This window comes from Chlamydotis macqueenii, chromosome 17 (assembly GCF_036417535.1).
Source record: "Chlamydotis macqueenii isolate bChlMac1 chromosome 17, bChlMac1.mat, whole genome shotgun sequence".
Taxonomy (NCBI): Eukaryota; Metazoa; Chordata; class Aves; order Otidiformes; family Otididae; genus Chlamydotis; species Chlamydotis macqueenii.
The window spans coordinates 9,850,373-9,876,356 of NC_141572.1; the positions used below are offsets into that span (position 1 = coordinate 9,850,373).

The 25,984-nt window shown below is 45.6% G+C and overlaps 1 protein-coding gene across 13 annotated transcripts in view; it reads left to right on the forward strand.

Annotated features, from left to right (window-relative positions):
* HIC2 (HIC ZBTB transcriptional repressor 2) overlaps window positions 1–23,166 on the forward strand; it is a 74,369-nt gene extending 51,203 nt beyond the window's left edge. For 6 of the 13 annotated variants that reach the window (XM_086761617.1, XM_086761620.1, XM_086761619.1 and 3 more), the window contains 2 exons: window positions 14,229–14,393; window positions 20,462–23,166. In XM_086761617.1, the coding sequence (XP_086617743.1) occupies window positions 20,498–22,210 (1,713 nt within the window). In that variant the 5' untranslated portion in view covers window positions 14,229–14,393; window positions 20,462–20,497 and the 3' untranslated portion in view covers window positions 22,211–23,166. Of the gene's footprint in view, window positions 1–8,579; window positions 8,704–14,228; window positions 14,394–15,810; window positions 15,944–18,462; window positions 18,695–20,461 lie in introns of those variants that run through there. The other 7 variants (XM_086761616.1, XM_086761615.1, XM_086761624.1 and 4 more) reach the window with 5 other exon arrangements.
* The last annotated feature ends 2,818 nt before the right edge of the window (window positions 23,167–25,984 follow it).

A 25,984-nucleotide genomic window follows, 5' to 3' on the forward strand; every position in this document is an offset into this window, starting at 1 on the left:
CTGAGAACATGGGGTGGCATTTGCAACAGATGTTTGGTAATTAAAGACCCAGTGTAATGAATAGTTAGTTAAAGAGTAAGAGTTCACCTGGTGGTTAATGCTGACTTTTATGGCTATGGACTTGAGATCTCTTGAAAATGAGAAATTTCAGTAGTAAAAACTGTATGTGTTTCTAGAGGTAGACAGATTTTTGGGTCCTGCTTATTTGTTTGAGAATGAAGTATCATGGAATGGCCTTATTCTGGACTCATTTCAACAGAGGTGGCTTGTGAGACGAACAGATGACTGGGATGTAGGGTATGTGAGAATTTCCACATGTGCTGGACTGATGAGTTGGGTTTATTGAACTCACTGTATCACCCCGCCCTTGTGGGGTTACAACGCAGAGGTGGACTGAAGAAGTTCTACCTATGCCACTTCAGAAGAACGTTTAGCTTGGCACTGCCTTCATCCCTGACAGCTGCTCATGATGCCTGAGGCCACCTACCGTAGAGATGAGCGGACAAACCTGATGTGTGCTCAAACAAGGAAATCTGAATTAATTAACCAGTGGAATAACTTATGGATGTGGTAGATTCCTCATAAATTAGACTTTTCATCAAGATTGGTGCGTGCATTCTTGCTCATGCATTCTCACTCCTAAAAGCTGTTGCCTGAGTGCAAGAATCGCTTGCTGGAAAATGAAGGCACTTGGCTGTTAAGGAGGAATTAGAAAGGAGGATCCTACAGGGCCCTATGGTCCTGCACCTCAGAGCTCATGCATGCTGGTCAGCAGCTTCGCACACCCACCGGTGCTCCAGCTCCCCGTTAAGTACTTTTCATGAGATGGGTGGCATGGGGTCAGTTCTTATTCATGCAGAAGAATACCTTTGTATTGTGATGCAGAGCTATAGCTCAACCAAGTAGCTCTTCTCTTTTTATGATCTGAGCCAGTCATAAAGATGTGACACAGAAAATGCCTTTAATGCATTTGCTGCCCTAAAAATTTTCTTGTTGGCTCTTTCAGCTGCTTAGGCCAGCAGCTAGGCTGGGAAGCTCTTAGTCAAGAATTAGGCTGAAATTGCCAAGGGGTGTCTCTTCCTGCACTGACTTAGGAATGTATCGGGCTCTCCCTCCTTTGTCCTCCTTTCATCCTGCACCAGCCCTACCTGCCTTGTGCCCTGTCAGCGTTTTCTGCTTGGGAATGGCTGAGTGGACTGCGCTCTTTTAGCTGCGCATCTTTTTTTTTTATTTAAAGCAGATCTTCAGAGTGTCTATTTGGCGTAAATCAGTTGAGAATTTGCTGGTAATAAGTGTAGAGGAGGACAAAAAAAGAATACTTGGAGCCCTCTGTTCACTTTCTCTTGGCAGTGCCTCGGTCCTGCTTTTGGAGGTCTTTCGCTCGTCCCCGGATTGATTCAGCCCCCAGAGCACAAGTGCTCCGAAGCTGCAGTCGCAGGGTCGCTGTCTGTCTCCAGAAAGTCATGTGGCAGGGGCTCCGCACGCTATGGCGAGCAGCTCCCCCCGTCCGAGGAGTTACAGGATACCGCTGGGGGTAGCTACAGCTGGTCCGCACTGGTACTAATATAATCCGCAGGGCTGTATCCACGAGACACAAATGTGACATGTGAGGTATTTAGGGAGACACACCTGTTCTAGGCACAGGGCCGGGCATTGCGTGCCTTGGAAATGGAGGGGTTTGGTGGAGCAGTTTGGACTCCCATTTCATCTGCAGGAGGGCTTTGCTTTCGCCTTGCTCCCCAGTTTCACGTTATTTTATACTTCCCTCGTATTTTGCAATCCTGTGGTCTTTTAGCACCAGGCTGTTTCAAAGGCTGGGTTAGTGTTTGCATTTCAACTTTTTTTACCTAAGTGTGTGATTCTAGAGTGATTAGCAGGAGAGAACAGCTTCTGGGCTGAGTGATGGTTTGGGTGTAACTGCTCCCACGAAAGGGCAGAGAATTTGGAGAATGTCATCTATGTGCGGGGTTGGGTTTTTCAGTCCTTTAGATAATTTAGATTTTATGTTGTGTTTACCTGTGTTTTTATTCTAAGGCCTCTGCCTTGCAATTTGGAGCAGTAAATCACATAGAAGTGATATCATCTAACCAAATTTTGTATTGAGAAGTTTTGTCCCTTTGGTTTGAAATCTGAGTCTTTCCCTCTCTTCCCATCTGCCCCCCACATCCAAAAATTGTTGTGAAATGGCTGCTTTCCATGCAGAAGAAAAAGCAAGCAAATGCAAAATAAGTCTCGTGACTATGTAGTATAAAGAAATTAACTTGCTTAGATTTTAATCTCTCTTTTTAAGGTAATCTAACATTTCTTTGGCAGAAGATAATATTTTTTTTTGCCATTGGAAAGGGGATATATTAAGATGGAGGAAAAAAAATCACAGGGTCTGTCATACAACTTGATTCCATCTGTCTGTCTTGTCTTTCAAGTAGAATGGAAATTTTCTGTCAAACTTCTTTATGTGCCTTTTTTTTTTAATGTTAATCTCCTAGTTTGCCCTGGTGTCACTCCACATGCCCCTTCTTTCCATGGATTCCTGCTCTTGGTGAGGTTTTAAGTGCGTGTCAGTTTGAGAACGCTACCAGGACTGGGGCCAAGACCTCTCCTGTACCTGATGGATTGTTGTGTGAAAATAGCAGCAACTGGACAGTCATTCCCTCCCATCTTTATTTTAAATAGAATTTGCCAATAAACATCCAGTATGCTAATTGTTTGTAGAACTAATTAATGGCTGGTGGAAATAAGGAAGAGGGGGCGAGAGGCATGGTTTACTCTAGGACCTGGTTAGTTTGAGCAGTTGGGTATTTAGGGGGAAGGTGGTTATTATTCCCTTCTGTAACAGCTCTGAATTCCGAGTGGGATGGACTGGAATAACCAGACCCTGAGGGGAAAGCAGATTCTCCTTCTCAGAAATAAAATGTCGGCAGGGGAGAAGATTCTGGGCATGGAGACTGCTCTGCTCTGGCCTCACCTGGCCCATGGGGTGGGCTCACTGTGAGCTGGTCACTGACCTTATGGCAAAGGGATAGAAATCTGAATCTTGTTCATCCTAACCTGAGAGATGGCTGCAGTGTGGCAAGAGCCTCCTCACCTGGGTGGGTGAGCAGAGGTGCTGACAGAACCCGGGGGTCCCCTTTAGTACCTGTGTGCTGACACTCACGGTTTGACCAGCCCCAAAGCCTCAACTCATTTTCCTTCCTTGGGGGCAGGCACATTTTTGTACATCTGAATGTGAAAATCTCTTTGTTAAGATATTAAGAAGCAGAATATCTCATGGTAAGGAAGCATCCCCCTCATCTGGCTGTGGTGCCTCCCGGGCTACCTTTGTATCCCTGCACATCACCGTATTTTCCTGCACAGACGCAGCCCGAGGTAGACACGGCCTCACTGTCCTTGCTGGCTGGTAATAGTGGGCTTTCTCCCATCCCTGTCCCTACGGCATTCTCCCGGAGTTAACTGATTTCCAACCAAAAATCTAAGAGATTTATTCTGGGTTTTTTGGGGGGGGGGCGGTGGTTGCTTTTAATGGGGTTTTTTGTTCCTTAACTGCACCCTGCAGAATGTCCCAGCTGAGTCGTTTCCCCATACTGGCATCTCTAGGGAAGGGGTTATAAATTGCTAATTTAAAGCCTGCAACAGGATAATTAACTAACCAGTTTGATGTAAATGGCTTAATGGGGCTTTACTAGCCCCTTTGAACTTAAAGTAGCACTAAAAAGTAAACTGTAAATACCTTCAAGGAGAGTACTGGCATGCTTGAATGTGGGGCTGCTTGGCCGTAAGGAGCAAGCCTGCTGACCTGCCAGGAATCCAGTGGCCTGTGTGACAGCAAACCTGGCAAGGGGGGAGAGGACCAAGCAGGACCCCTTGGGGAAGGCTCTGCAGCTACCCCGGTTCTTCAGGAAGCACACAAACCCTGATCTATCAGGCTTTCAAACCTGCCCTGCCTGCTTTGGAAAATTTAAATCACAACCTCGGCTGAAATGCAACTGTAATGAATTTCATCAGGATTGAAGGAAAAAAAAGAAAAACCCTGAGGGGGAGGCAGTCACTGGAGTCCACCCTAATTTTCCTGGAGCTGCATTTGCATTAAGGTCTTTTGGCAAGCCCAGGCAGAAACACTTATTACACTGTGTTTCAGAAGACCTCCCTACCCTCTGCATCGGCTGAGGCAACGTACTGCAGCCCTGCAACAGATTCCAGTTCCTAATGCATTTTGGGGACTTTTGGGAGAACCTCTAAACTTTCATTCTTGCTGGGCTGTTATAAAATTCCAAGGGAGGAAGTCAGCAACTATTAAGGATCTAGAAACGAAGGATCATTACGAAGTGGAAGCATCTCGTGTAGTTAGGCATTGCTCTGACTTCTGACTGCAAACTGGGATGTCCAAGAGGAGGGTTTCAGGCCCAAAGGCAGGCAAGAATATTCCCTGCTGTCCCTTCCTCAATGGCAGAGAAGCTCCTCCTGCTTTGAGTGCTGCTCTGCTCCATCTTCTCACTGCACAAGCACCACGCAGTGCCAGCAATAATTCACAAGAACTTTCTTTTCTTCAGTGTTCCTCTGTCTCACCGCCATCTTTCACCCACTGCCAGCAGCCTTCCTGGGTACCGGAGGATGTTTTGGCGTTTGAAGCACAATCCTCAATTACTCCTGTGACCTCTGACACACCGTGTTTGGCTGTACAGCCAGCTTTGCTGGTGAGCATTCCTGGTCCTTGGCTGTGCTTTCCTGCCTGCTCTGTTGCACGGCCCCTGAAGACCACGAGGCCGTAAGGCTGCACCAGGCCAGGGTGGATGCAGGAAGAGGGCAAGACCTGGGCTTTTCAGTGGTGGCCATGATTTGGATGGGCTAACTCGGATCATGATGCCTCATCATCTGTAATGATGGATCTATTTCTCTGTGGTTTGTTTGGGGTTTTTTTTGGTTTTGTTTTTCCAGATGGGAAAATAATGGGAAATAATGTACCACTGGCAATGCTAATGCTAGCTTAAAAAAAAAAAAGAGAAAAAGAAAAACATAGAAGCACTCAAATCCATTTTAGAGGGCAATGATGCAGAAGTGCTACATCTTATTTTAAGAACCGTGTCTGGCAGAGGATTCAGTCCTGTACGCGGGTGTCTGTGGGCCTATTGTATGCAAACATCCAAAGGCTCTACCGTGGCCCGTGGAAGGAGAGGTGTAACATGGCACTTCTTTGCTCCTCCATGTTGACTGAAGAAGCTGGCACCGTGGCACTACCTGCTTGCTGTGTGTGGGTGGGAGCACCGTGCAGGATTAATTTGGCGTTGATTGTGTTGGCAGAGATCTGTCAGCAGAGCTTGCCCAGCTGCCTGTGCTACGCTGTAGCTGTTAATCCCTCACTCTTCTGAGCACTAACCTAGATCACACATTTAAAATTAAAAATGCATGCGCTATGAGAGAGAGAGATACGTGCAAGCAGAAGAGCTCTGTACACATGCGGTGTTGGCGGCTGGAGGCTCCTTTCAAGGAACGCCAGAACACCATCGTGTGCCAGCTCTGATATCTTGGCATCTGACCGGGAAACGCAAATACTCAATCTTAATCCGTCATTCCCACAAGCTGACATGTATCCAGGGGGAACTTCTGCGATTGCTGTTGTTATTCCCATAGAATTTCAGGTGCTTCTTTGCTTCCCAACACCACCCCACTGTGTGTCCAAGTGAGTGCAGTGTCCTCCAGGCCTTTTACACCAGATCTTCTGGATTTGTTTCTCTCGTGGGGAGGCAAAAGGGCGTCAGTGTGCATGTGCAGCAGAGCAATAAACCCTGGGTATGGAGGGGTGGGGTTGTTTTCATGTGGCTATTATCTTTCTAATCCCCTCCTGACAAACCTTTCTGCAGATTTTTAGATTCCTCACTAAATCCTGTAAATAATATGATCCATTTAAAAACCAAATTAAGAAAAAACCCTTTTCACACTTCCTAGGAAATAACAATTAAGTTAAAGAAAATCTATTATTTCACATGAGAGATGGTCAGAGTTAGGGCTCCTTTCTGAAGTTCTGGTGTGCTTTACATATCTTCTAATAACCATACTTCTGTCTTTTATACACAAATAATAATAAAAAATACATATGAAGAAAGGTAGCATGGCTAAGAATTTCTACTGTGCCATTCATCCCATTGAAAGACCCAAACTCATCGGTCTTTTTTGGGCACCTCAGTAAATTTCAGCACAGCTGTGAGTCTTGTCTGAAGCACTGCGTATCCCTCAGTGACGCACTCTCCTCTGGGGTGAAGAAGTAATGTTTACAAGATGGCAAAGCAGAATTTATTTTCTCATCAGTTTCACTATTTGTTTTGAATAATTGTCTTTAAAAACCCCTACACCAACCTCCTGTGCAATACACCTTTTGTTTTGAAACCTACCAAACCTGACACCCAGATTTGATTTGCTGGCTCAAGAATAACAGCGAAAATGTGAGCCGCACGCTCCGGCCCAGCACTCTTGTTGGCTACTGCAAGAGAAAGGAAAAATTACGTGTAACAGTGCTTTCCTGACCTTCCCTCTGTTTTTAAAAAGATGAAGAATTTTATCAGCACGTTTTTCTGGCTGTTGCAAATAATGGAAGGTTGTGTGAAAATTAGAACATAATGAAGACAAATTTTAGAGTGGTGTCTGCTGCAGGTCTTGGGTGTGTTTGCTGAACTGCCTCCTCTTCAGAGAGCAGCTGGAAAATCCGAGTCCTTTCCCAACATGTCAAAACCAACTTTTTCAAAGGATGCAGTAGCTGTGCCAGAGCACCTTGCCTATCTGTAAGCAAATGCACACTAGTGGGGCTATTTCTGCCTGGGCCAGCATTCTCACATGCAGCTGGCTGTATTAAATCAATTTGATGAATTACTTATATACTTTTTAATTTTTCGACAGGCAGGTCCTTGCTATTTCTTGCCTGCACAAGATTCGACGGGCTTTTACATTACATACCCTGTTACAAGACTTTAATTGTCTGGAATGGGTCTGTGTGTGCAGTGACTGGTCCTGGAAGGGTGTGAGGATTTGGGATTACTGCTGGGCTTGTTACACTGAGGCAGCAGAGACAGAAAGTGTGTGAAAGCCGTGTTAGCATCCATGAGGGAGGACACTGTATGATAAGGATGCTACCTATGCCACTTACTGAAGTGCTTTACAGGAGTTGACTGTTGTTTGGTTTTGGATTTTGGGGTGGTTTTCCTGCTGTTAAAATATATTCTTTGAGTGAAGTGCCTGCCAAGAAAATGCCTGGAGAAGGGAATAGATTAACCCTAGACGGACTGACTTGATGGGTCAGAGAAAGCTGAGTGGCATCAGAACATCCTATGGCTGATGAGGCTTATCTCTTCGCAAGCTCACAAGCCTCAGGATGTGCGTGCTTTGGAGCACCTGCACTGTGGCACAACGATGCTACAATTTATTCACTCTTCTCTGTGACAGAACTGCATGTGGTTGAATGATGTGCAGCCAAGGGCCAGGGATGGAAAGCAGCTAGATACGAGATACAGGTGTTTGGGAATGCACAATGCCAAGAGAGAGGTTTTAGTCCAAACAGATCCTCAACTAAACATACTTTGTGCATCCTCTGGGAGTCTCTTGATGCTATTATATTAGCGGACTCAGCTGGAAGTGGTAAGGATGTAAGAATTATTTTTTTTTCCTTCCAGTCCAAGGTGTACTGTCAGTGTTTGCTGTGGCTGTTAGCAGTCGTTTGTACTTATATTACTCCTTTGGCCAGATCCTGATCCTATTTATGTAGCTATAAAACTGCTGAGTTGTTTCATCTGTGTAACAGAGGTTTCAGTCTTTCTGGCTATTTTGGTTTTTCTGTTTTGGTTCTGTTTGGCTTTTTGTTTTTTTCTTTAACTGCTTTCCTTGCTGAGAGGGGAGAGCTCTATGGGAAGTGATCCAGCAAACTTTTAAAATAGCCTTTTAGTGTGTTTTTTTCTAACTCTTGCTCAAGCTTTTAAATATGTGAATTATCTCTGTGAATTCTCATCTGAGTGCCTATGAAACCTGCCAGCCAAGCCTAAATCTTGCAGGAGGTGCGGCCACATTTCTGTTCTCGGAGCTCTCTGGCACAGACACCTGGTACACCTGTGTCTCCTGCTAGTTTCAGCGCTGTCACAACTTCACCCCTCATGCCTGTTTCTCTGGTACCTCTTGCTTTTCCCAAGGTTATCTTCTATAAATAGAATCTGCTCCAGCTTTTCACTCCCCCACACCCATCTTGAGGAGAATAATTACCAATGAGATGGTTTTAATTGTGCTGAAAAAGGAGGGCGATCCATTCTGCTGTGCTCTTTGAGGCTTTTTTTTTCTGACAGGAAATAAATGCACAAATTGCTTAGCAGTTTCCTTAGGTGACAAATGTAAAGTGAGTAGCTTTTGAAATACTTAAGCTTGAGTATTTAAACATTTGATTAAACATGGATTATCTGAAGAATAAAATTGTAATTGTTTTGGCACCAACAGAATTCCACACAAAAGTCTCAATCTGAGTATAAAGTCCAGTAATTTCCGTCATTGTTGTCAGACTGGTGGAGGTAACGATGGTACTGGTGTTCTCCTGTCCAGCTACCAAAACCCTGCTCAACCCAGGCTAGCAGCGATGCTTTGGATGATGCAGCTATCTGTCAGCACATGATACAGCAGCCAGGGACGCAAACATTTAGAGCATGTATAAACCAGGAAAAATTCTCTAAAATGAAAAAAGTAAGTAAATGAAAGCATGTAAGGGTTTGAGGTGATGAAGCTGACTTTACTGTCCTTTAAACTATGCCTGCTGCAGCCCAGAGCTTAATGCTGTATAAACCAGTGGAAATGGAAGAGAAGCTATCTCTATGGGCTCCATGCTGCAACCGGTGAGCAGCTGCTCAGATAGCAGGGTGCTCTGTGTGCAGTAAGCGCCTACGGATAGAAATGCTACGGAAAGGAGGCACTGCTGGCAGGCTGATACCTGCTGGCAAGTCAGACTGTGCTTGGTGGAAGGATAAGAATCTACTAAGGCTCTTGAAAATCACATTTGTCATGATAAAACATTAATTTCTCCAGCGTAAATAAACCATAGCACATTTCCCAAATAATCCCTTAAAAGTAAAACCAAATTGGTGTGTAAGAGTAAACGAAGTCGGAACAACTAGTTAACCTACAGTATTACTACCCAGAGGGCAGAACGAAATGGGAACGGCGGTACTTTTGCGGGTTTTACAGCCACTTCTTTGCTCTACTTCGACGATTATTTATTAGCACTAATATTACGCTTTGTAAATTCATACAGTGCTTTATGCTGTAAGACATGTTTCCTGTTTTAAAGATCTTGTAATCCTGTGGGCTGATAAGGGGTGCAGATTATCCCTTGGATGTTCATAAATAGCATTAACACTAAGGGTTTTATTAGGGCTGGGTCCTTTCAAGCCTGTGGCTCTTCCTTTTTCTTAACACCACTTTCCTAGTCAAGTGCCAAAATAAGGATTTCGACACCTTGATCTTCAGGGCTGGAACAGTGTGGGCATTCTTTTGTTCTGCTTGTAGCGAAAGAGCAAAACCCAAGCAGAGTCCCAGCGCAGTGACTGTTGCTCCGCACGAGTTTAATCCACCGCCTTTGCTTGCCTCTCTGAGGCTACAAATCTGGAGTTTGGGTGATGGCAGCAGAGAGCAAGCTTGGGAGGGGTGTGTGTGTGCATGCGCACGCGTGTGTGTTTTAAATAAACAAACAATGGAACAGCAACTTCAACAAATTGTGAGTGGTGCTAATTTGTTACAGTGCTGCCTTGCCTTCTGGCAGTGTTGGTTTAGGAGGAGCGGAGCAGGCTGGGACGGATGTGTGAGCCTCTGGTTCTTTGGCTCTGGGGCGCGTATATCATTCAGGATAAAATGCTTCTAGGGGTCCTGTCCTGAGGAGCTTTCAGATCACAGGGTAAAGCACATGCATAGGCTGCCAATCCCCTTTTCAAAACCAAATCTTGGGCAAAAGCACCTCCCCCTTTCCTTGCTCTTCCCCTTCCACGTTTTTAAATGGAGAGATGTTTTAAGTCAAGTCTTGATTCATGACAAGAGCCTATAATTTGTGTGTTCTGAGGACTGCCAGAAAATCCTTGACCTTGACAAGAATATTGTATAGGGAAGGAGAGGAGGAAGATCCTGTGCTTTGGATTGTAGCAAAGTTTTCAACACCCCATGACCTTATTGGGCTGCCTTTCGTAACACGCCTGGGGCTGTAATCCCCAAAGCTGACAGAAAACACTGGCCAAATAAGCATGAGATACCTGCAGCCCTGGGCCACTGCTGTGCAGTGCTGCAGGACAAGGATGGCAGGACGGGAGCCTTGCTGGGAAGAGGTGGATTTTGGAAGCATGTGTAGAGTGACCTCCTTGCAGCCTGTGAGCTGAGTTTAAAGAAGATCTGAAGTGAAGAAGACAGGGGAATAAAAGTCAAAATAAGAAGTAGTAGTTGAGGAGATGCAGCCAAGGAAATTAAGAATTTTGAAAATGAGTAAACCCTGCTTTCCCTTTAGGTTATCTTCAGCTTGGATAGATTTGGATGCAATGCAGGCAGTCTGCAAAACTTTTGAGTCTGTTAGGCCTTCTGCTTTTACAAGTCGTAGTGGCTTCTCTGGCATCCTCTGATTTGCCAGGCTCTGAGTTGCAGAAACACTTTTTGGTGGTTGCAGAGAGCCAAATATATGAGGCTTCAGGGTGATCAGTTAAGCATCCAATTTGGAGAGATGTTTGGCAGGCAGTACAGCCTTGGTACTGCCAGGACTAACTCTTAAACAGTGATTTGCTTGAAAGACTTCACCGAAGTGAAGCTTAGACACAAAGGTTTTTCTGGAAAGTACAGGGCTGAGTACATGGTCAGTTCTTGGGAAAAAAAAAAAAGAAAAAAATGGTGGATAAAGTGCAAAAGATGCTGTATTTAAGGCATTGTTTATTTATGTCAATGAGAACTGTTGCTGCTGCATCTGTAAGTACGGATGAGATAAGGGAATAATGAGATTTGGTCTTGAAGAAAATGAGACAGCAAAGTTTGTTTCTGTGCTCACTGGTGTCTGGCATGTGGTGAGAAAGATGACATTTCGGTCCAAAGCTGTTACTACCCGTGTCCTTCCTGCACCCCTCAGCACGGAGCTCGGTTTTAACTATTGCAACAAGTTCATGCTATCAGCAGTATTCCGTATGCAGATGCTCCTGTGCAGATTGCTCCTCTCTGCAGAAAAGTTTGCTGGGTCCATACAAGAAATAAAAATAAGCAGGCAAATCGGAAGGATCTTTATAAAACCCTCTCCCATTTCCCCCAGTACTCTGAGGCCTTGTTTGCTCTAACAAACCCTGTAACTAAGGGGTCTGAGTCAGTCACTAGTGGATTTAACGCTCCCAGCTCCCTGCCGCATCCCTGTCCTGGAGATCCTTCCCCAGCTGCAGGGACAGTTGGAAGGGCCAAGCATTTGCTCCAGTATTGCTGCGTTTCACAACCCGGCCATCAGCTTGTATCTGTGGTGACTCAGAGCCCTAAAGCAGTGCTGCAACTGGGAGCGTGCTGGAAGAGCCCTGGTTGGAGAAGGATCACCACATTCCTTCTCCACCATGCTCTGTGCTCCTGCCCCCGGAGCAATGCTCGGCATGAAGCTGCCACCCTGTGCACCCCCTGCCAGCTGCGGCCCGCCACACTGAAGGACAGGGCCCAGGCTTTCAGGAGCAGAAGCATCTTCTCACTCCATGTAATTCACAGGGCGGTTGATTCCGCCTAACACTCTCTAGGATTAGCTGGGAGGTAGCCACAATCCTTTAGTCATGTCCTAAATTCTTGCATTGCAAAGGGAGAATGCTGTACATCAAGGCTCAAAGGTAGCTGGGTAACAGAGGAATTTTACATACCAAAGAGGCCTTAACTGGTGGATGGGTAGAGGGTATCCTTCCTCTTGTGCGGCTGAGCTGCTCCCCTGAATATGTGGGTATTTCAGTGCAATAAGGAGTCGTTAGATTGGCATGGGACATCAGAGCTCCCTTTACTACTTCCAGTACAGGTACAGTTGGAACTGGGCTTGCCCAGTTGTGGCGGGGCTGCAGAAAAGCCCAAGATCTGTTGCTGCTCAGTAGCTTCTGAGGCTCTGTTTGTTTTGTGCCACCGCTGTGTTCCTGAGATCAGCTGTGCTCTGCAGATATGCAGGAATTTTTAGTGCCTGGCTCTGCTTGACAAGATCTGCAATGTCCATGCCTCTGTTCTCCTCCTCCCACTAGAGGGTTTGGGTAGTCTTGGGCTCCTTCATGTCAGCAGTGAAAATACATTTATAATATACGCAGGCTCTGTTTAGGAATTGGCAGGAAGCTTCGTTTCTGACTGCAGCGTGATGTTCCAGCGGGAGGAAACACCTTTGTTTTAAGCAGTTCTAGGCTAATCTCTGCCCTAGAGGGGAAATACAACTCTGGGAAAGAGCTTCTTGCTTCACAGTAGCAAGAAGCAAATAGCTGTAACCTGGGTGTTATTCTACATTTGAGCTGCTGTCCAAGAACTACCTTTATGCAGCATTCAGCCTTTCTCAGCTGGGCATGGCTGGTACTGCCCAGTGCTGTGCAGAGGCCCGATGCGGGCAGATGCAGCCAGCAGCATATTGCTCGTATGCAGTCCAGAGCGCACGATCCCTTGGAGAGGGGCGAGCTCCAAATCCCTGGGGCTCCAGCCCGTTATGCTTGCAAGCCGCACACGATGTGAGTGTGGGTTGGCCTGTTCACGCTGGCAGTGGGCCATTCAGACCAGTTCAGCAAACACTCCTGGCTCAGCATAGCCGGGTCAGTCAGCAAACACCTGCTTACATTTCACTTCTTCATTGTATTGACAAGATTTAAAAATCTTCAGTCTACAGCAGTCAAAACAGGGCAATCTGAATACAAAAGACCTGTTAGTTCACTGTGAAAGGGATTTACTTGCAGAACTGTGGGGATCAGAATGCAGGTGGGAACGATGGGAACACCGGCCTGGGCGCAGTGGATGCCCAGGACGAATGAAGACCTATCGCCTTACATTCGGTGTCCTCTCCACGGAGATACTTCCAGTTTCCCAGGCCAGGGTCCTCCTTTACGTTCTCTCTCATCCAGCTACATTAATTATTGTCAGTCTTTTTCATTTGGCCTTTTATTTTTTTCAGGTTGACATGATAATCAATAATCTAACTTTTTAAAATGTAAGATTTCTATCTCCACCAGCACAGCTGGAGACATGCAGCCATCAATATGACAAGAGCTATGCAGAAGTTTCACGTCACCATGAGATCTAAAAACCTGTTTTAAATCCCTACGAGGCTGCAGGCTTATTTCTGGTTTGGTTTGGGAGGGTTTTTTTTGTTGTTGTTGTTTTTTTTTTCACTGAGGGAGCATCGCACTTGTAGAGGGAGACCTGTGCTTAGCATCTACCCCAAGACTATTCTCCTTGATAATCCTACCAGAGAAGATTACAGGAGTTCTGGGGGAAGGAGGATGCGCACTGCAGAGGATACCCTGGGCTTGACAGGCTGAGAGTATCATCTGTGGGATTTGCCCATGGAAGAGGCGGTGTTGCTTTTTCCTTTGGGCAGGGAAGGGTGGAATTACAGATCTGAAGTTTTGCGACTCTTGTACCAGCTGCAGTTCACCATGAATCAGCTTGATCTCCAGTGTCTCAGAACGTAGATTGAATTATCAGTGCGGCATCAAGATAAACAGGAGAGGGTACACAGTATTTTATTTTCCAGCCTTGATCCACAGATGTAAAGCCAAAAGCCAAAGGACCCGGCCTGGCTCAATGCCATAACATCTCTAAAAGAGCAGGATGTCAAAGGCTTGGGACGGGGGACAGGGAAATGGGGACAACACAGAGGATAAGCATTGAAGTGTTTCTTCCATTGCCTGTACTGGGTGGGGAATGAGGCCATGAAGCTCTGGCGCCAAGCTTTTCTCCTCGTAGAGGCGTTTCTAAATGGTGATATTTAGTTGCCTGAACTTCTGGGCAGAAGGCAGCTGGTGCAGACATCCTGGGATCCGCTGTTCTTGGATATATATGGACTGGTCCCCCTGAAGCTCAGTGCTCTTGGGAGTCTGAATGGAGGTGGCCAGAGAGAGTCATCAAGAAACTTGCAGAAGCCTTCCGCTCCGTTTCCGCCGCAGTTCAGCAGTTCTGGGGAGCTGGGTGGAGGGGAGGTTGTTCTAGTAGTTACATATTTAAGGCAGGTGGCCGTTTTAAAATGTACGTTTCAATTTTGATTGCAGTTTTTTAATTGCATTTAACAGCGTCCCTGCTGGTTCTCCATTCTGCATCCGTGCAGCCACGTTCTATTGATGGCCTGTTGTGATTTCAATGGAACATCATGGGATGTACCTGGCACGCCGGGCAGCACTGGATGGAGGTGCCTTTAGCCCAATGTACCTGGCATGGTAAGCGGCAACCAAGTGGTTAATCTGCATTCTACTGCTCATAGTCTCAGCTTGTGTAGCAAGGTGTTCCTGCTTTGCTGCAGCCTTGCACTGACTGGAAATCACTTTGCTCTCCTGATGTTAGTGCTTTCACGCACACAGGGCCCCTACCATTTTCAGCCACGGAGAATCCCCGTCCCTGGGCAGTCTGCCATGCAGTAGAGAAGGGCTTAACCATGTCGGGCTCTCCTTGTTTCTACAACAGGAAAGAGAAGGAACTAGGAAATAATCTGACTCTTTCTTCTCTCCTTTTTGGGCCAGGAGCTGGTAGCAGTTGAGCATGTATAGCCCACATACCTAATGTTCAAACGTTGCTGCACAGAGGTACTGAGCAGGTGCTTGTGTCCATAAGCAAAGCTGTACGGTTTCTGCGGGAGTCCTGCAAGAGCTGCTTCAGGAGCCGGGAGGGCAGTTCTGCCTGGCACTGATTGGAATGTAACAAACTAAACAAGAGCCACTTTAAGTTTGCTGATGTGGCATCCTCTGCAAAATGATACTCCATTCTCCTTCTTTCCATGTCCACACCTGCAACATCAGCTGCACATCCCGCTCTGTCCTGCATGTTGCTTTCTCTCCCTTGCCCAGCTTTGCAGAGCTCTCCCCGAGTAACCTGACATGTTGGTCTGACCTATATTGAAGTGAGAGATACTCCTGTGAGAAAAACAACATGTTACATCCAGTTTTCTGCTTGAGCACACCTCACAGAGCTTTTGCTGCTCCACTGCCAATGATGGAAATGCATGTTCCTGCCTCTGCTTCTGAGTTCTGCTGTCTGCCTGCTCACAGGGGCTGGGGATAGGGAACCATTTGGGCTAACCCAGTTCCTGCATTCCTCCCTGTGCCTCTGCTGCTCTGGAATGTGAACACCTTTACAAGGCACGGGCTAATGACCTGCCAACTGCAGCTCCTGGGTGATGGCTAGCGGCCATGAAAGCCCACTTCACCCATTCCTCGGGACAGTCCTGGAAATAGATTCTGTTGGGATGTGGGGAGAGGAAGATCAGATGAGCCAGTGAGCAACAGGAAAGCTCTCTTCCCAGTAAGGTCTTCAAGTGCTCTAAAAAAGTTAGTTCATCTGAAACTGAAGGGTGCAGAAGTCATCTATTTCAGTTTCTCCCAGATCATTTTTGATGTCAGAAATAAATTGGTGGGAAAGAGCAATGTAGGAAACAAGTCATTTAATTTTGTCTTGTTCTTCCCCATGCTCGCTGCTGCAGTGTCTGCTCAGTGCAGCACAGCTGCTTGGGAAGGTGGAGAAATAAGTAAGCAGGCCAGTGTATTTTCCTAGGTATATTATAACGTGCATAGTAGGTTAACGCTTTAACAGCATCTAATTTGATACATCACATCTAATCTGTTTGTTGGTTTTTATCTGCAGTACTGTTAGCTCACTGTTCAGGTGCTCGGTGTCTAGCCTTGTCATCCATCCACAAATCCTCCACGTGAAATGAGGGATTCCTTAGATCTGTTTTTGATTGATTCTTTGCTTCACTGGTGTTGCTTCTTAAAAGGTAAACAATATTCCTATGCTGCAATCTATAACTCAGAGATGAAATCAAATAGCATCTCCTGCCAGAGGTTGCTAAGATAACACATTTAGCATTCATTCAGCAGTTACTTTTAGGAAGAGATTTAGTGATATTAAGGAGAATCAAATCTGTAGTGAACATGTAGATTTTATACTATCTAAAGGGGTGAAGGGATTCCTCTTCTCCTGTACTTTGGCAGTCTAATGTTCTCCGATGTCCACAGTCTTTGTGGAAATTGAGAGAAAATTAAGTTTTTCCTGCTTTGTAGTGAGAGCAGCACAGCTCCTGGAGCAGTCTGTGAGTTCTGCGCGATCTTCGTGCCCACGGGATCACAGCAGCTTGCAGTCACCCAGCTCCTTGGGCAATATTGCTTATAAAGATGCTATCGGCTCTTGGCTTGTGAAGCTTTGTTTGATGTGTGGCATCTGCTTTGCAGCATTACTGTATTCTGTGATTTGTGCCCTGTATTTTTCATGTCTTTGCATGTGCTGTGTCTCAGTGTCATGGATATGGTGGAGGTAGTGGAGAGGCTTAGTCTCCCTTCATTCCCTACTTGCACAAGAATATTTGAGCAGGTTCATTGCTCTGAAAATTATGTGTCTTTCTTTAATGACTAGGAAGCAACCTGAATCTGAAAAAAAAAGACCCTCTCTAATGCTATTTGTCCAGAGCCTTCTGTGATCCTGTTTTAAATGCAAAGGAGTGAAATTTTGCACACCAAATTAAATGATAAAAGACTGTGGCCCCAGTGAGACATCTACATATTCCTGAGGTCTGGGGTTTGGTGTTCTTACTGGAAACGTATCGGAGCCTTTTCTGAGCCAAGGCTCCTCTGAACTGCGAGTATGTTTTTTCTGTCTTTGTGCAGAAAACAGAAAAGGAAGGGTTCTTAAAAATGATACTGAGATACAAGAAATATAAACCACTGTGATTTTTCAGGGCTTTGGGGGGCTTTTATTGTTGTTGTTGGTGGTGGTGATGTTACCCAAGAGTTCAGGATTTGTTAAGAGCCAGTTCCTGCCAACTAATGGACAGCAAGGCTGCACCTGCCATTTGTTTGGGAAGATCTCCTAACTTTTATACTGGACTTAGCCTCGTAGTTTTCTTTGGTCCCATGCTAGAAGTGAGATTTTAGGAATGCCACAGATTAAGGAATAATGCCTCCTTCTCTTTGGCTAACAAGTTTTCCAACAAACCCCTCTTCCCTCACCTCTGAAATGCATCATTGCTAGAGAAAGGTTTGTAACTGGTCAGCTCTGGGAAATATCTGGAATGGATTTATTTTTGTTCAGGACTGCACAAGATACACAATCGAGGTTGATGCTATAAAGCTTTTGACAACAAAGGTGTGTTCTCTGACCCCTGCTGCTGCCCTGGTAAGAGCCCTTCGGTGGGTAATTCTGGCAAAATTTTAAACATGGGGCTTTAAACTTGGCCGAAGGTTTTGCTGCTTTGTTCCATTACATTCATTTTGTTGGAGTTGCTAAATCCATGTTAGACTTCAGCTAACAAATTCAAATTTGATAGTGCTTAAACGTGACCACTGCTTTTAAAATCTACACAAGGTAATAACCTACCTCATACTTATGTCCTACTGAACATGAATACTTCTGTAAAATATGACACGTCAGATAAATCGAGGTTATTTAAACAACCTGTACTATGCTAATTTTTATGCTGCAGAACATACTGAGGTTTAATAATAACATTATCTTCTTCATGAACGTCAGTAAATAGCAGAACTATAATTCTACCCTTGTTTCCAGGGATTTCCCTGCCGGCTCATTACCTGGTTTCAATATCATTTAAGGCAGAGAGAAAAAAAAAAAACAAACAAGTAAAAATCTACAAATATTTCCCATTAGTAGCTGCAGCAAGCCTTGGCTCTTTGCAAAGTTGTAGACAAACACTTATATGGAAAATACTAGACCTCTGCCTCAAGTGCCACATGAATGGGAAACAAGCTCCCTTTTACTTCAGTAACATATTCTTTTTTTTATATATTAGACTGTTTAGCCAAAAAATATTGGCTATGCTGTTTTCTTTCCTTTCCTTTCCTGTATTTGTCCTTTATGGAATGCTTAAAAATTGTATCCAGGGATTTTATTTGTTACTTGCATGGAAAAGCAACATTATGTTTGTAGGGAAACCAGCGTGGCAGCAGGCTTTCTCTTGCTATTCTTGAGCAGGATGCCTTTACACAGAGAGAGGCTGTGTTACACTGCGAGCCATGTTTTTGTCCTTCCCTATCAATACGCAGCGGTGACCCAGCTGTAAGTGCTTTTGCTGGCCTGGCTAGATAAAAGTGGGTGTTTGGTGCCTCTCTGCTGCTGCTTCTTCCTCTTAATCAGCAATTCTGGAAGCAAGCCACTAGACCCAGACACATTGCCTGCGTGCTGCAACTCTGATGTCACTAATTACAGCAAAACTTGTTTTTAAAGTGCTCAACACTGGTCAGTGGTGGTAATCCCTGTCTCTGTCACGTTTTTGTGATGCTGCAGGGCGAGTTCCTGTGACAGAAACACTATAGATGGCGAGGCAACTGGCTAGCGTCATGGCAAGCCTGTATTTCCTCCGTTTGGCTGCCACCCTCTCCAAAACAAGCCACCTCTGGGAACAACACTAATGTGCACAAAGGCAGAGCAGGGAATCCACCATCTTCTTGGGTTCCCATCCATTGCTGAAACAAAATAGAACAAAAAAGCAGAGCAGCCATTTGAGCTGTGGGTGAAGGTGAGGAGCCAGAGATGGGTGTGGATGCTGCATTAGGTGCTGGAGCACAGAGCGGGGGCACACAATTCTCCCAAACGTGTAACCAAGTACCAGGCTGACCAGTTGACCCAGTGAAGAATTGTGTCCTGGGGAAGAAGGGAGGCACCTGCTTGCAGATCTGTTGGTAAAAGTACAAGTACCAGAGTAGTCAGGCAGCAAAATTAGAGGAAAAAATTGCATTTGTTTACTGTTTTGTAGCTTTTTTCTTAAAGCAAAATATTTTTGTTATGCAGAAATGGATGAGGGAAATTTACCACCTTTCTGCCACATTAAATCTTTCTATTTAACACCAGTTAGTGAGAATCAGGTTTAAGGGAGGTTATTTTTAATATTGACAGGATCACTCCTTTTTCTTGTGTACACATACTTGACACAAAGGGGAGACAACACAGTCTAATCCTTCATCATTTGAAATCTGATGGGACAGAATGTGGTAATGGGACTCACAGGCAATAAAAACATTAACTGATAATGATTTTAAGAGGAAATTTAAGCTCTTCATTTCTACAGACTTACAGCCTGCTCCTCCTTCAGTAAGAGCAATCTGTTTCAATCATAAGGCGAACTGTGAAAGGAAGGAAGTGGAAGGCCAAAGATGACTGCTGCACGTTTGGGATTTAATTCCTACATTTGAACCTCAAACTATTTTAAATCAACTTTAACACATACATGCCCATTACAAGCTGTAGTTGGCACTTTCAAACTAAAACACAAGAAAAAAGTTTAAAAAATTTTCTTTTTGCAGTATCTACCAAACGTGCAACTGCAGTTAGTTCTGATACGCCGCAGACTAGAGATTCCATACCGTCCACACTACTGGGAAAGCCAGTATAAACTAAATCCAAACTAAAATACACGGTGAATCCTGTTTGTGAGATACATGGACTACTCACGGACTGCTCAGAGCTTTCCTCTCTTCCCAGTACTTCAGGGCAGAGAGACTGGGACTTGAGATAGGTTACTTGACTCTTATCAGTTTAAATAAAATTCCTTCAAAACTAAAGGCAGGGCAGAATTCACTTAAGAAAACAGTTTCAGATTGCTGAAGACATTTGGTGGCATTTAGCTAGCCCAGGGGTTGATTCCAGCCCTTCATGTCAATGGACTGGGCTATGGACATTGCCAGGGGGTGGTTTTTAAAGCAACCTTTCATACCGGTGAGGCGATTTCCCATTCACACCTCGGTGTGATTAATTCCATCTTCAATGGATTTAGTTGCTACATGTCATTTTCTCAGCCCCAGAGCAGCTGGGTGTTGTAAGGTTTCAACATGTAAGAGCCAAGAAACAAACTACATGTTAAAGCAGGGAAGCTGCAGCTTATGCTAATTATTTTACATGCTCAGATATGTAAATGGCAGTGAAGTAGATGCTGTTTTTTTCTTCCTTTTTTTTCCTTGCTCCTCATCCTCCCATCAGATTTTTGTCAGGAAAGGGAAACAGCTTTCCCCTGTACCTAACAATTGTTTTCCTGCTGGTACCTTTTGAACAATAATCCCAGCCAACGACAATTGCTTTTGTAAAAAAAGATATTTACAAATCTGATTTTTGAAAGACTCGAATCAAATCTTGGCATGAGAAATAGCTCTCTCTGTATTCCAAGCAGGATCACAGCATGCAGGGCCGAGTGCACCCAGGGCTCCTTGGTCAGTGTTAAGCCCGTGTTTAAAACGTAGACTTTTTCGAGTGGAAGCAGCAGGTTCACACCTCTTATCCTCCTGTTTTGCAGGTGGTAAGGTGAAGGCGAAAGGAAGAGAAGGTGGAGATGGAACTGCCAAATCATGCCAAACAACTGCTACTGCAGCTGAACCAGCAACGAGCCAAAGGTTTCCTCTGTGATGTGATCATTGTGGTAGAAAATGCCCTGTTTCGTGCCCATAAGAACATCCTGGCCGCCAGTAGCATGTATTTCAAATCCCTTGTCCTGCATGACAACCTGATTAACTTAGATACGGACATGGTGAACCCCACCGTGTTCCGGCAGATCTTGGACTTTATTTATACTGGTAAGCTCTTAACGACTGACCAGCCCGGTGAACAGAACTTTAATGCTCTCCTCACCGCAGCAAGCTACCTCCAACTGCACGACCTGGCAGCTCTCTGCAGAAAGAAGCTGAAGCGGAACGGCAAGTCCTTTGCTGGCAAGGCCGGTGGCCTTGGTGTCGGGAGATCTGCCAGGAGTCAGAGACTTTCCACTGCTTCAGTCATCCAAGCTCGCTATTCAGGGTCAAACGAGGGGTTGAAGGGCTCACACTCAAAGGAGCTGTCAAAGGGAAAGCTCTCTGATGACGAGGTCTTCATCAGCAGCTCCAACCAAGAGAACTGTCACTCCTTAAGCAGGGGAGCCAGTAACAACGGCGGTGGGGGCAGCAGCGCGAATGGGAGCACTGGCGACCAGGAGCTAGGCCTCGACTTGTCCAAAAAAAGCCCGTCGCTCCCTGTTGCAGCCTCCCACGATGACACGCAGCACAGTGAAAGCCAGCACGGCTCTCCCCAATCTGCCTCAGCCCCTGCAGCCAACAGTGCCTCATCATTCGACGAGTCTGGAGTTGGAGCCCCTCACAGCATGGCGGACAGCAGCGACCCCATGGAGATGGATCTGAGCGAAGAGTGCCACCACTCACTGACGGAGAGCAGCCACCGCAAGGGCCTCCGGCACTCGTCCCGCAAGAAGGAGTGGATCAAGAAAGACAACGCCTTTGACCGGAAGGAGGGGTGCAAAGACAGGGACGAGGGCGAAGGGCTGCCCAACGGTATCCTGCTGGGGTCCTTGTCCAAGTCCGTGGAGCGGAGTCTGGCTGGGGCCTACGGCGCAGACCTACCCTACCCGTGTAAGGAGGAGGTGGAAAACGGTAAGGAGAACAGTGACGACAGCGGCCAGAGCGAGAGCGAGAGCGGCGGGCATACGAGTGCCAACTACGTCTACCGGCAGGAGGGGTTTGAGCCAGTGGCCTATGGCGACAACCTGTACGTCTGTATCCCCTGTGGCAAAGGCTTCCCCAGCTCCGAGCAGCTCAATGCCCATGTGGAGACGCACACCGAGGAAGACCTTTACATCAAGGAGGAAGGCACATACGGCGGCAAGGATGAAGCTGAGGATCTGTCCAACCCCAACCAGTCCTACGCCGCGGAGTCCCGACCCTTCAAGTGTTCAGTGTGTGAGAAGAGCTACAAGGATCCGGCCACGCTGCGGCAGCATGAGAAGACTCACTGGCTGACGCGGCCCTTCCCTTGCAACATCTGCGGAAAGATGTTCACGCAGCGGGGCACCATGACACGGCACATGCGCAGCCACTTAGGGCTCAAGCCCTTTGCTTGCGAGGAATGCGGGATGCGCTTTACCCGGCAGTACCGACTGACAGAGCATATGCGTGTCCACTCAGGAGAAAAACCTTACGAATGTCAACTGTGTGGTGGGAAATTCACCCAGCAGCGCAATCTGATCAGCCACCTGCGAATGCATACCTCTCCCACATAAGCCAAAGACTCCAGAATGAGCTTCGAGCCCATCCGCAGTGATTTACCTTTCTGTAGACTTGCTGCTTAAAAAAAAAGAAAAAAGAAAAAAAAACAAACAAAAAAGGGGGCAACTCCCCATACTCTGTTCAGTCATGGGAGGCCTAAACAAATGTAGCTTTAACATTTAAAAAAAAAAGTTCCTTTTTTCCCTTTTTTTAAAAAAAGAAAGGTCCACAGCCAAGCTGATGCATTTAGTCCAACTCTCCCTCGAAATCTGGCAAGAAATGCCACTTTGTTTTACGCACATCGACTTCATTGCCATATTGATTAGCTGGAACAGGTAGGGGGACCACGGGAACTTTCAGCCTCTGCTGGCCCCCCACTCCCTGCCTCTTTCCTTCGTGTTTCCTCCTCTCTTAAAACCAAACTCAATCCTGGCATTTCTTGCCATTCAAAAGAAAATAAAGTACACCTTTTCAGTGGCCTACGTAGCTGTGAAATAACATAGCATTGCATTCACAAGCGCGGAAGCTGTGTCTGTGGACCATCTCACAGGGTTGGCAGCCCCTTCATATACTGTGGGAAAGACATAGCAGTGGTGGGACCCACCACCCTTCCCCTGGGCTGGCGATGGTGGGCAGAGCGGTCTACCTAGGTGTGCACCAGCCTGAGAACTTCACTTAAAGAAATGGCGATGCCTGCCTCACCATCCGTCCCTCTTCTGGTTTCGATCTTTATCCTTGGCACCTGCAACCACGTGCCACCTCTTCCCACAAAACAGACAAACCTCTTCTGCCTTACCCATGACTGAACAGGGACTGGATGCCCTGGGAATTTCTTTCAGTGAGCAGGGGGTCGTCTTTACTTTTCTAGTAGTTTCGTATGAATATTCTTTGCTTAGAGGTACTTGTTTTATTAAAGGAAAAACCATTGTAACATTTATGTGAATGTTTGAACTGGAAGATCTAAGGTTAATTCTAGGGTGGGTGGGCGGGGAGGGGGTTTGATGTAGGCTGGACTTGCTACAAGTTCCTTAGGTACTTTTTTATTATTTTTTATTTTATTTTTTGTGTGTGTGTATGTTTTTAGCTTTCCTCCCTCACTAAAGAGCAAGTCTGCGTGGACAGACTTGTTACCTTTGCTACCTCTTGAATTCATGAGAACAATAAGATGGTTAGTGAAAGATTAGGCTTTTTTTTTTTCTCTTATTGTAAGTAATTAAATGTATAAAAGTAGAAGCTAAATTAAAGTTAAGGGATTTTTACCACCCCGTCCTTCCATCGAAAGTCAGCTAGAGAAATGTTAAAGCAAAGCTTGGCCAAAGACAAAGCAAAAAATACGCTGAGCCAGGAGCTGTGCTGGCTGCTTGGACTGGCTCATTTGCAGTCTCTTGGCTGTTTGTAGTCACTTTTAGATAAAAGAAGAAAACTTCTCTGAGCTTTCTGGGCCCTTTCCAGCTTTGTTTAGTGAATCTGGATACTATGGGGAGGGGAAAATGTCCCCCTCATCTTCCACTCCCCCAGCACATCTGAGTCAGTCTGTAAACACCTGGCAGGACAGAGGGTGAGGGCATAGCAGCCTATAATTTACTAGAATCCAGAGTGCAATAAGGTGGGGGAGAGGAGGAAAAAGCAAACCAAAGTGTTTCATATCCTCCCTTTTAGACAATTTAACACACGCACACAAAAAAAAAAAAAAAGAAAAATGAAAAGAAAAAGAAACAAAATGTTCTTGCAACATCTGCATAAGACATCACAGCCAACAGCTGCTATTGGTTTAGGAGAGAAGACAGAGAACTTAGCCCACCAATTCTTGGCCCCCTTGACTTTGTTGGCGTGACCTTGTGGAAAGCTATGGCTTATTTCAAGCCTCCCGTGACTGTGGTGGTAAAAATTCACAGCCAGTAGAATCATCCCTTCTGCATTGAGTAAGGTTTACACTTGTGTTTTTTCATTTGTTTTTGGTTTTTGTTTTTTTTTTTTTCCACTCAAACCAGTATAGTCTCTACGCGTAAGGTTTACCAAACCTCACGTTTTGTCTTTTTTAAAAAAACAAAAGCATTTTTTTACAGTTTTGACCAAAAAAGAAAAAAAAAGAAAAAAGCGAGCATGTTTGAGTAAAACAAAGAATTATAAGCTTCATTTTTCTATTGGGATTTTTTTGTTTTGTTTGGTTTTTTTGTTTTGTTTTGTTTTGTTTTTTGTTAAGGTAGACTAGTCCATAAGAAGTTTTTGGGTCAATAGAATGAACTGAGGAAACTGGAATCCAGGCTCCAAGCAATAGAGAACCCAAAGGCGCTGAGCCTTGGCCTGGTGTCACCTTACAGGGAACACGCTTGCCCCTCTCCGCTGCGCCCCAGGGTGCCTCTCCCAGTGCCATTGTCTGCTTGCTCTCGGACGCCCGGAGCTGCGGAGCGCGAGAGGGGAGCACGGACTTTTGCTTTTTTCTAATTGTGCTGAGATGCGCTGTTTTCTTTTCGGGGCGTTAGGTGGGTTTTTAGTGTCTTTAGCACTTCCACATTTTGAATATATATTGAATTCTTTTCTCCTTGATTCCTTGCCAAATCCCCCCGAGAATGTCCCCAAGGCCTTGCCATCTACCTTTTCTCAGAGCGAGTCTCAGCAGGGCCCAGGGACAGCGGTGCAAGATCAGTTCCTAGGCACTTTCACCCTGCCTTTCCCTTCCCTCCAGCCACCCCAAACCCGAGCCGAATCCCGTGCAGGCTTGGGCTGCGGCCCGAGCAGGCTCCCCTTGCTGCCAGCTGGCTAAGGACCCACCAAGTCCAGATTTTCAAAACAATTTTTAGCTCCCTCAGTAAGAAGGGCACGGCCAGGGACGAGCCCTGTCCCTCACTGCGGGTTTTGGATGCGCGTTCCCCTGCCCCGTTCACTTGTGGCCCTGCCGTTTGTGGAGATGGGTGGCCAGGGACGGGGACAGCAGGCGAGGGGCCATGCAGGAGCCACCCTTGGGCCAGCAGCTCAGGCTGTGGGCTACCGAGCCAAGCCCCCGAGCAGCCCTGGCAGCGAGGAACCAGTGAGCTCCTCAGCGGGCAACTAACCTGCTCCCCCCGACTCAATTCCATTTTTACAGGCATGTGCCCCCCCGCCCCCGCCCGGCCCCCTCTTTATTTGCTCCTTAAGCCTCCAGAATCACATTGAAGTTTCAGGACCCAATGCTATTTTTTAAAAAATCTTTTTCAGAGCCTCTTTTTTTTTTACTTTATCCCCTCCCCAGCACTTAAACAATACGACATAAAGTCTGTGTACAGCAAGAGTATTGTACAAAAGGAAATTTTGTTCTTTTTTCAAGTAGCTGTGTAAAGTTGTGTTCCATAGATTGAGTATAACCAACATTTTCCAAATTGTGACAGTAATAATGAATAACTAATAATACTCAAAACTTCAGGGACTGTTTCAGGCCCGCTTGGGGCCTAAACACTCAACTGCATTTGTACGACATAGTATTGTATCAAACATTTTTCTGTATTTTAATGAGAAAGCAAAACACTAGTTTCATATTTAAGATTTTAAGAGTTTTAGGGTGGGGGGGAGGGAGTTGCATTTTTGGTTTGTTTTTTTTTTTTAATTTTATTTGAATTTTTTTTTAAATACACAAAGAGCCTCAAGAGGAATAAAACAATTTAAAACAAACAAAAAAAAATACAAAAAGAAAAAAAAAAGAGGCCAGGCAGCTTAAGTATATGCTTTAGTCACTTAGTTCCAGAATGTTTTCGGAATAACAGGAAAAAAAAAAGATAAAATAGCAAAAGAAGTTGTATAAAATAATAAAGAAG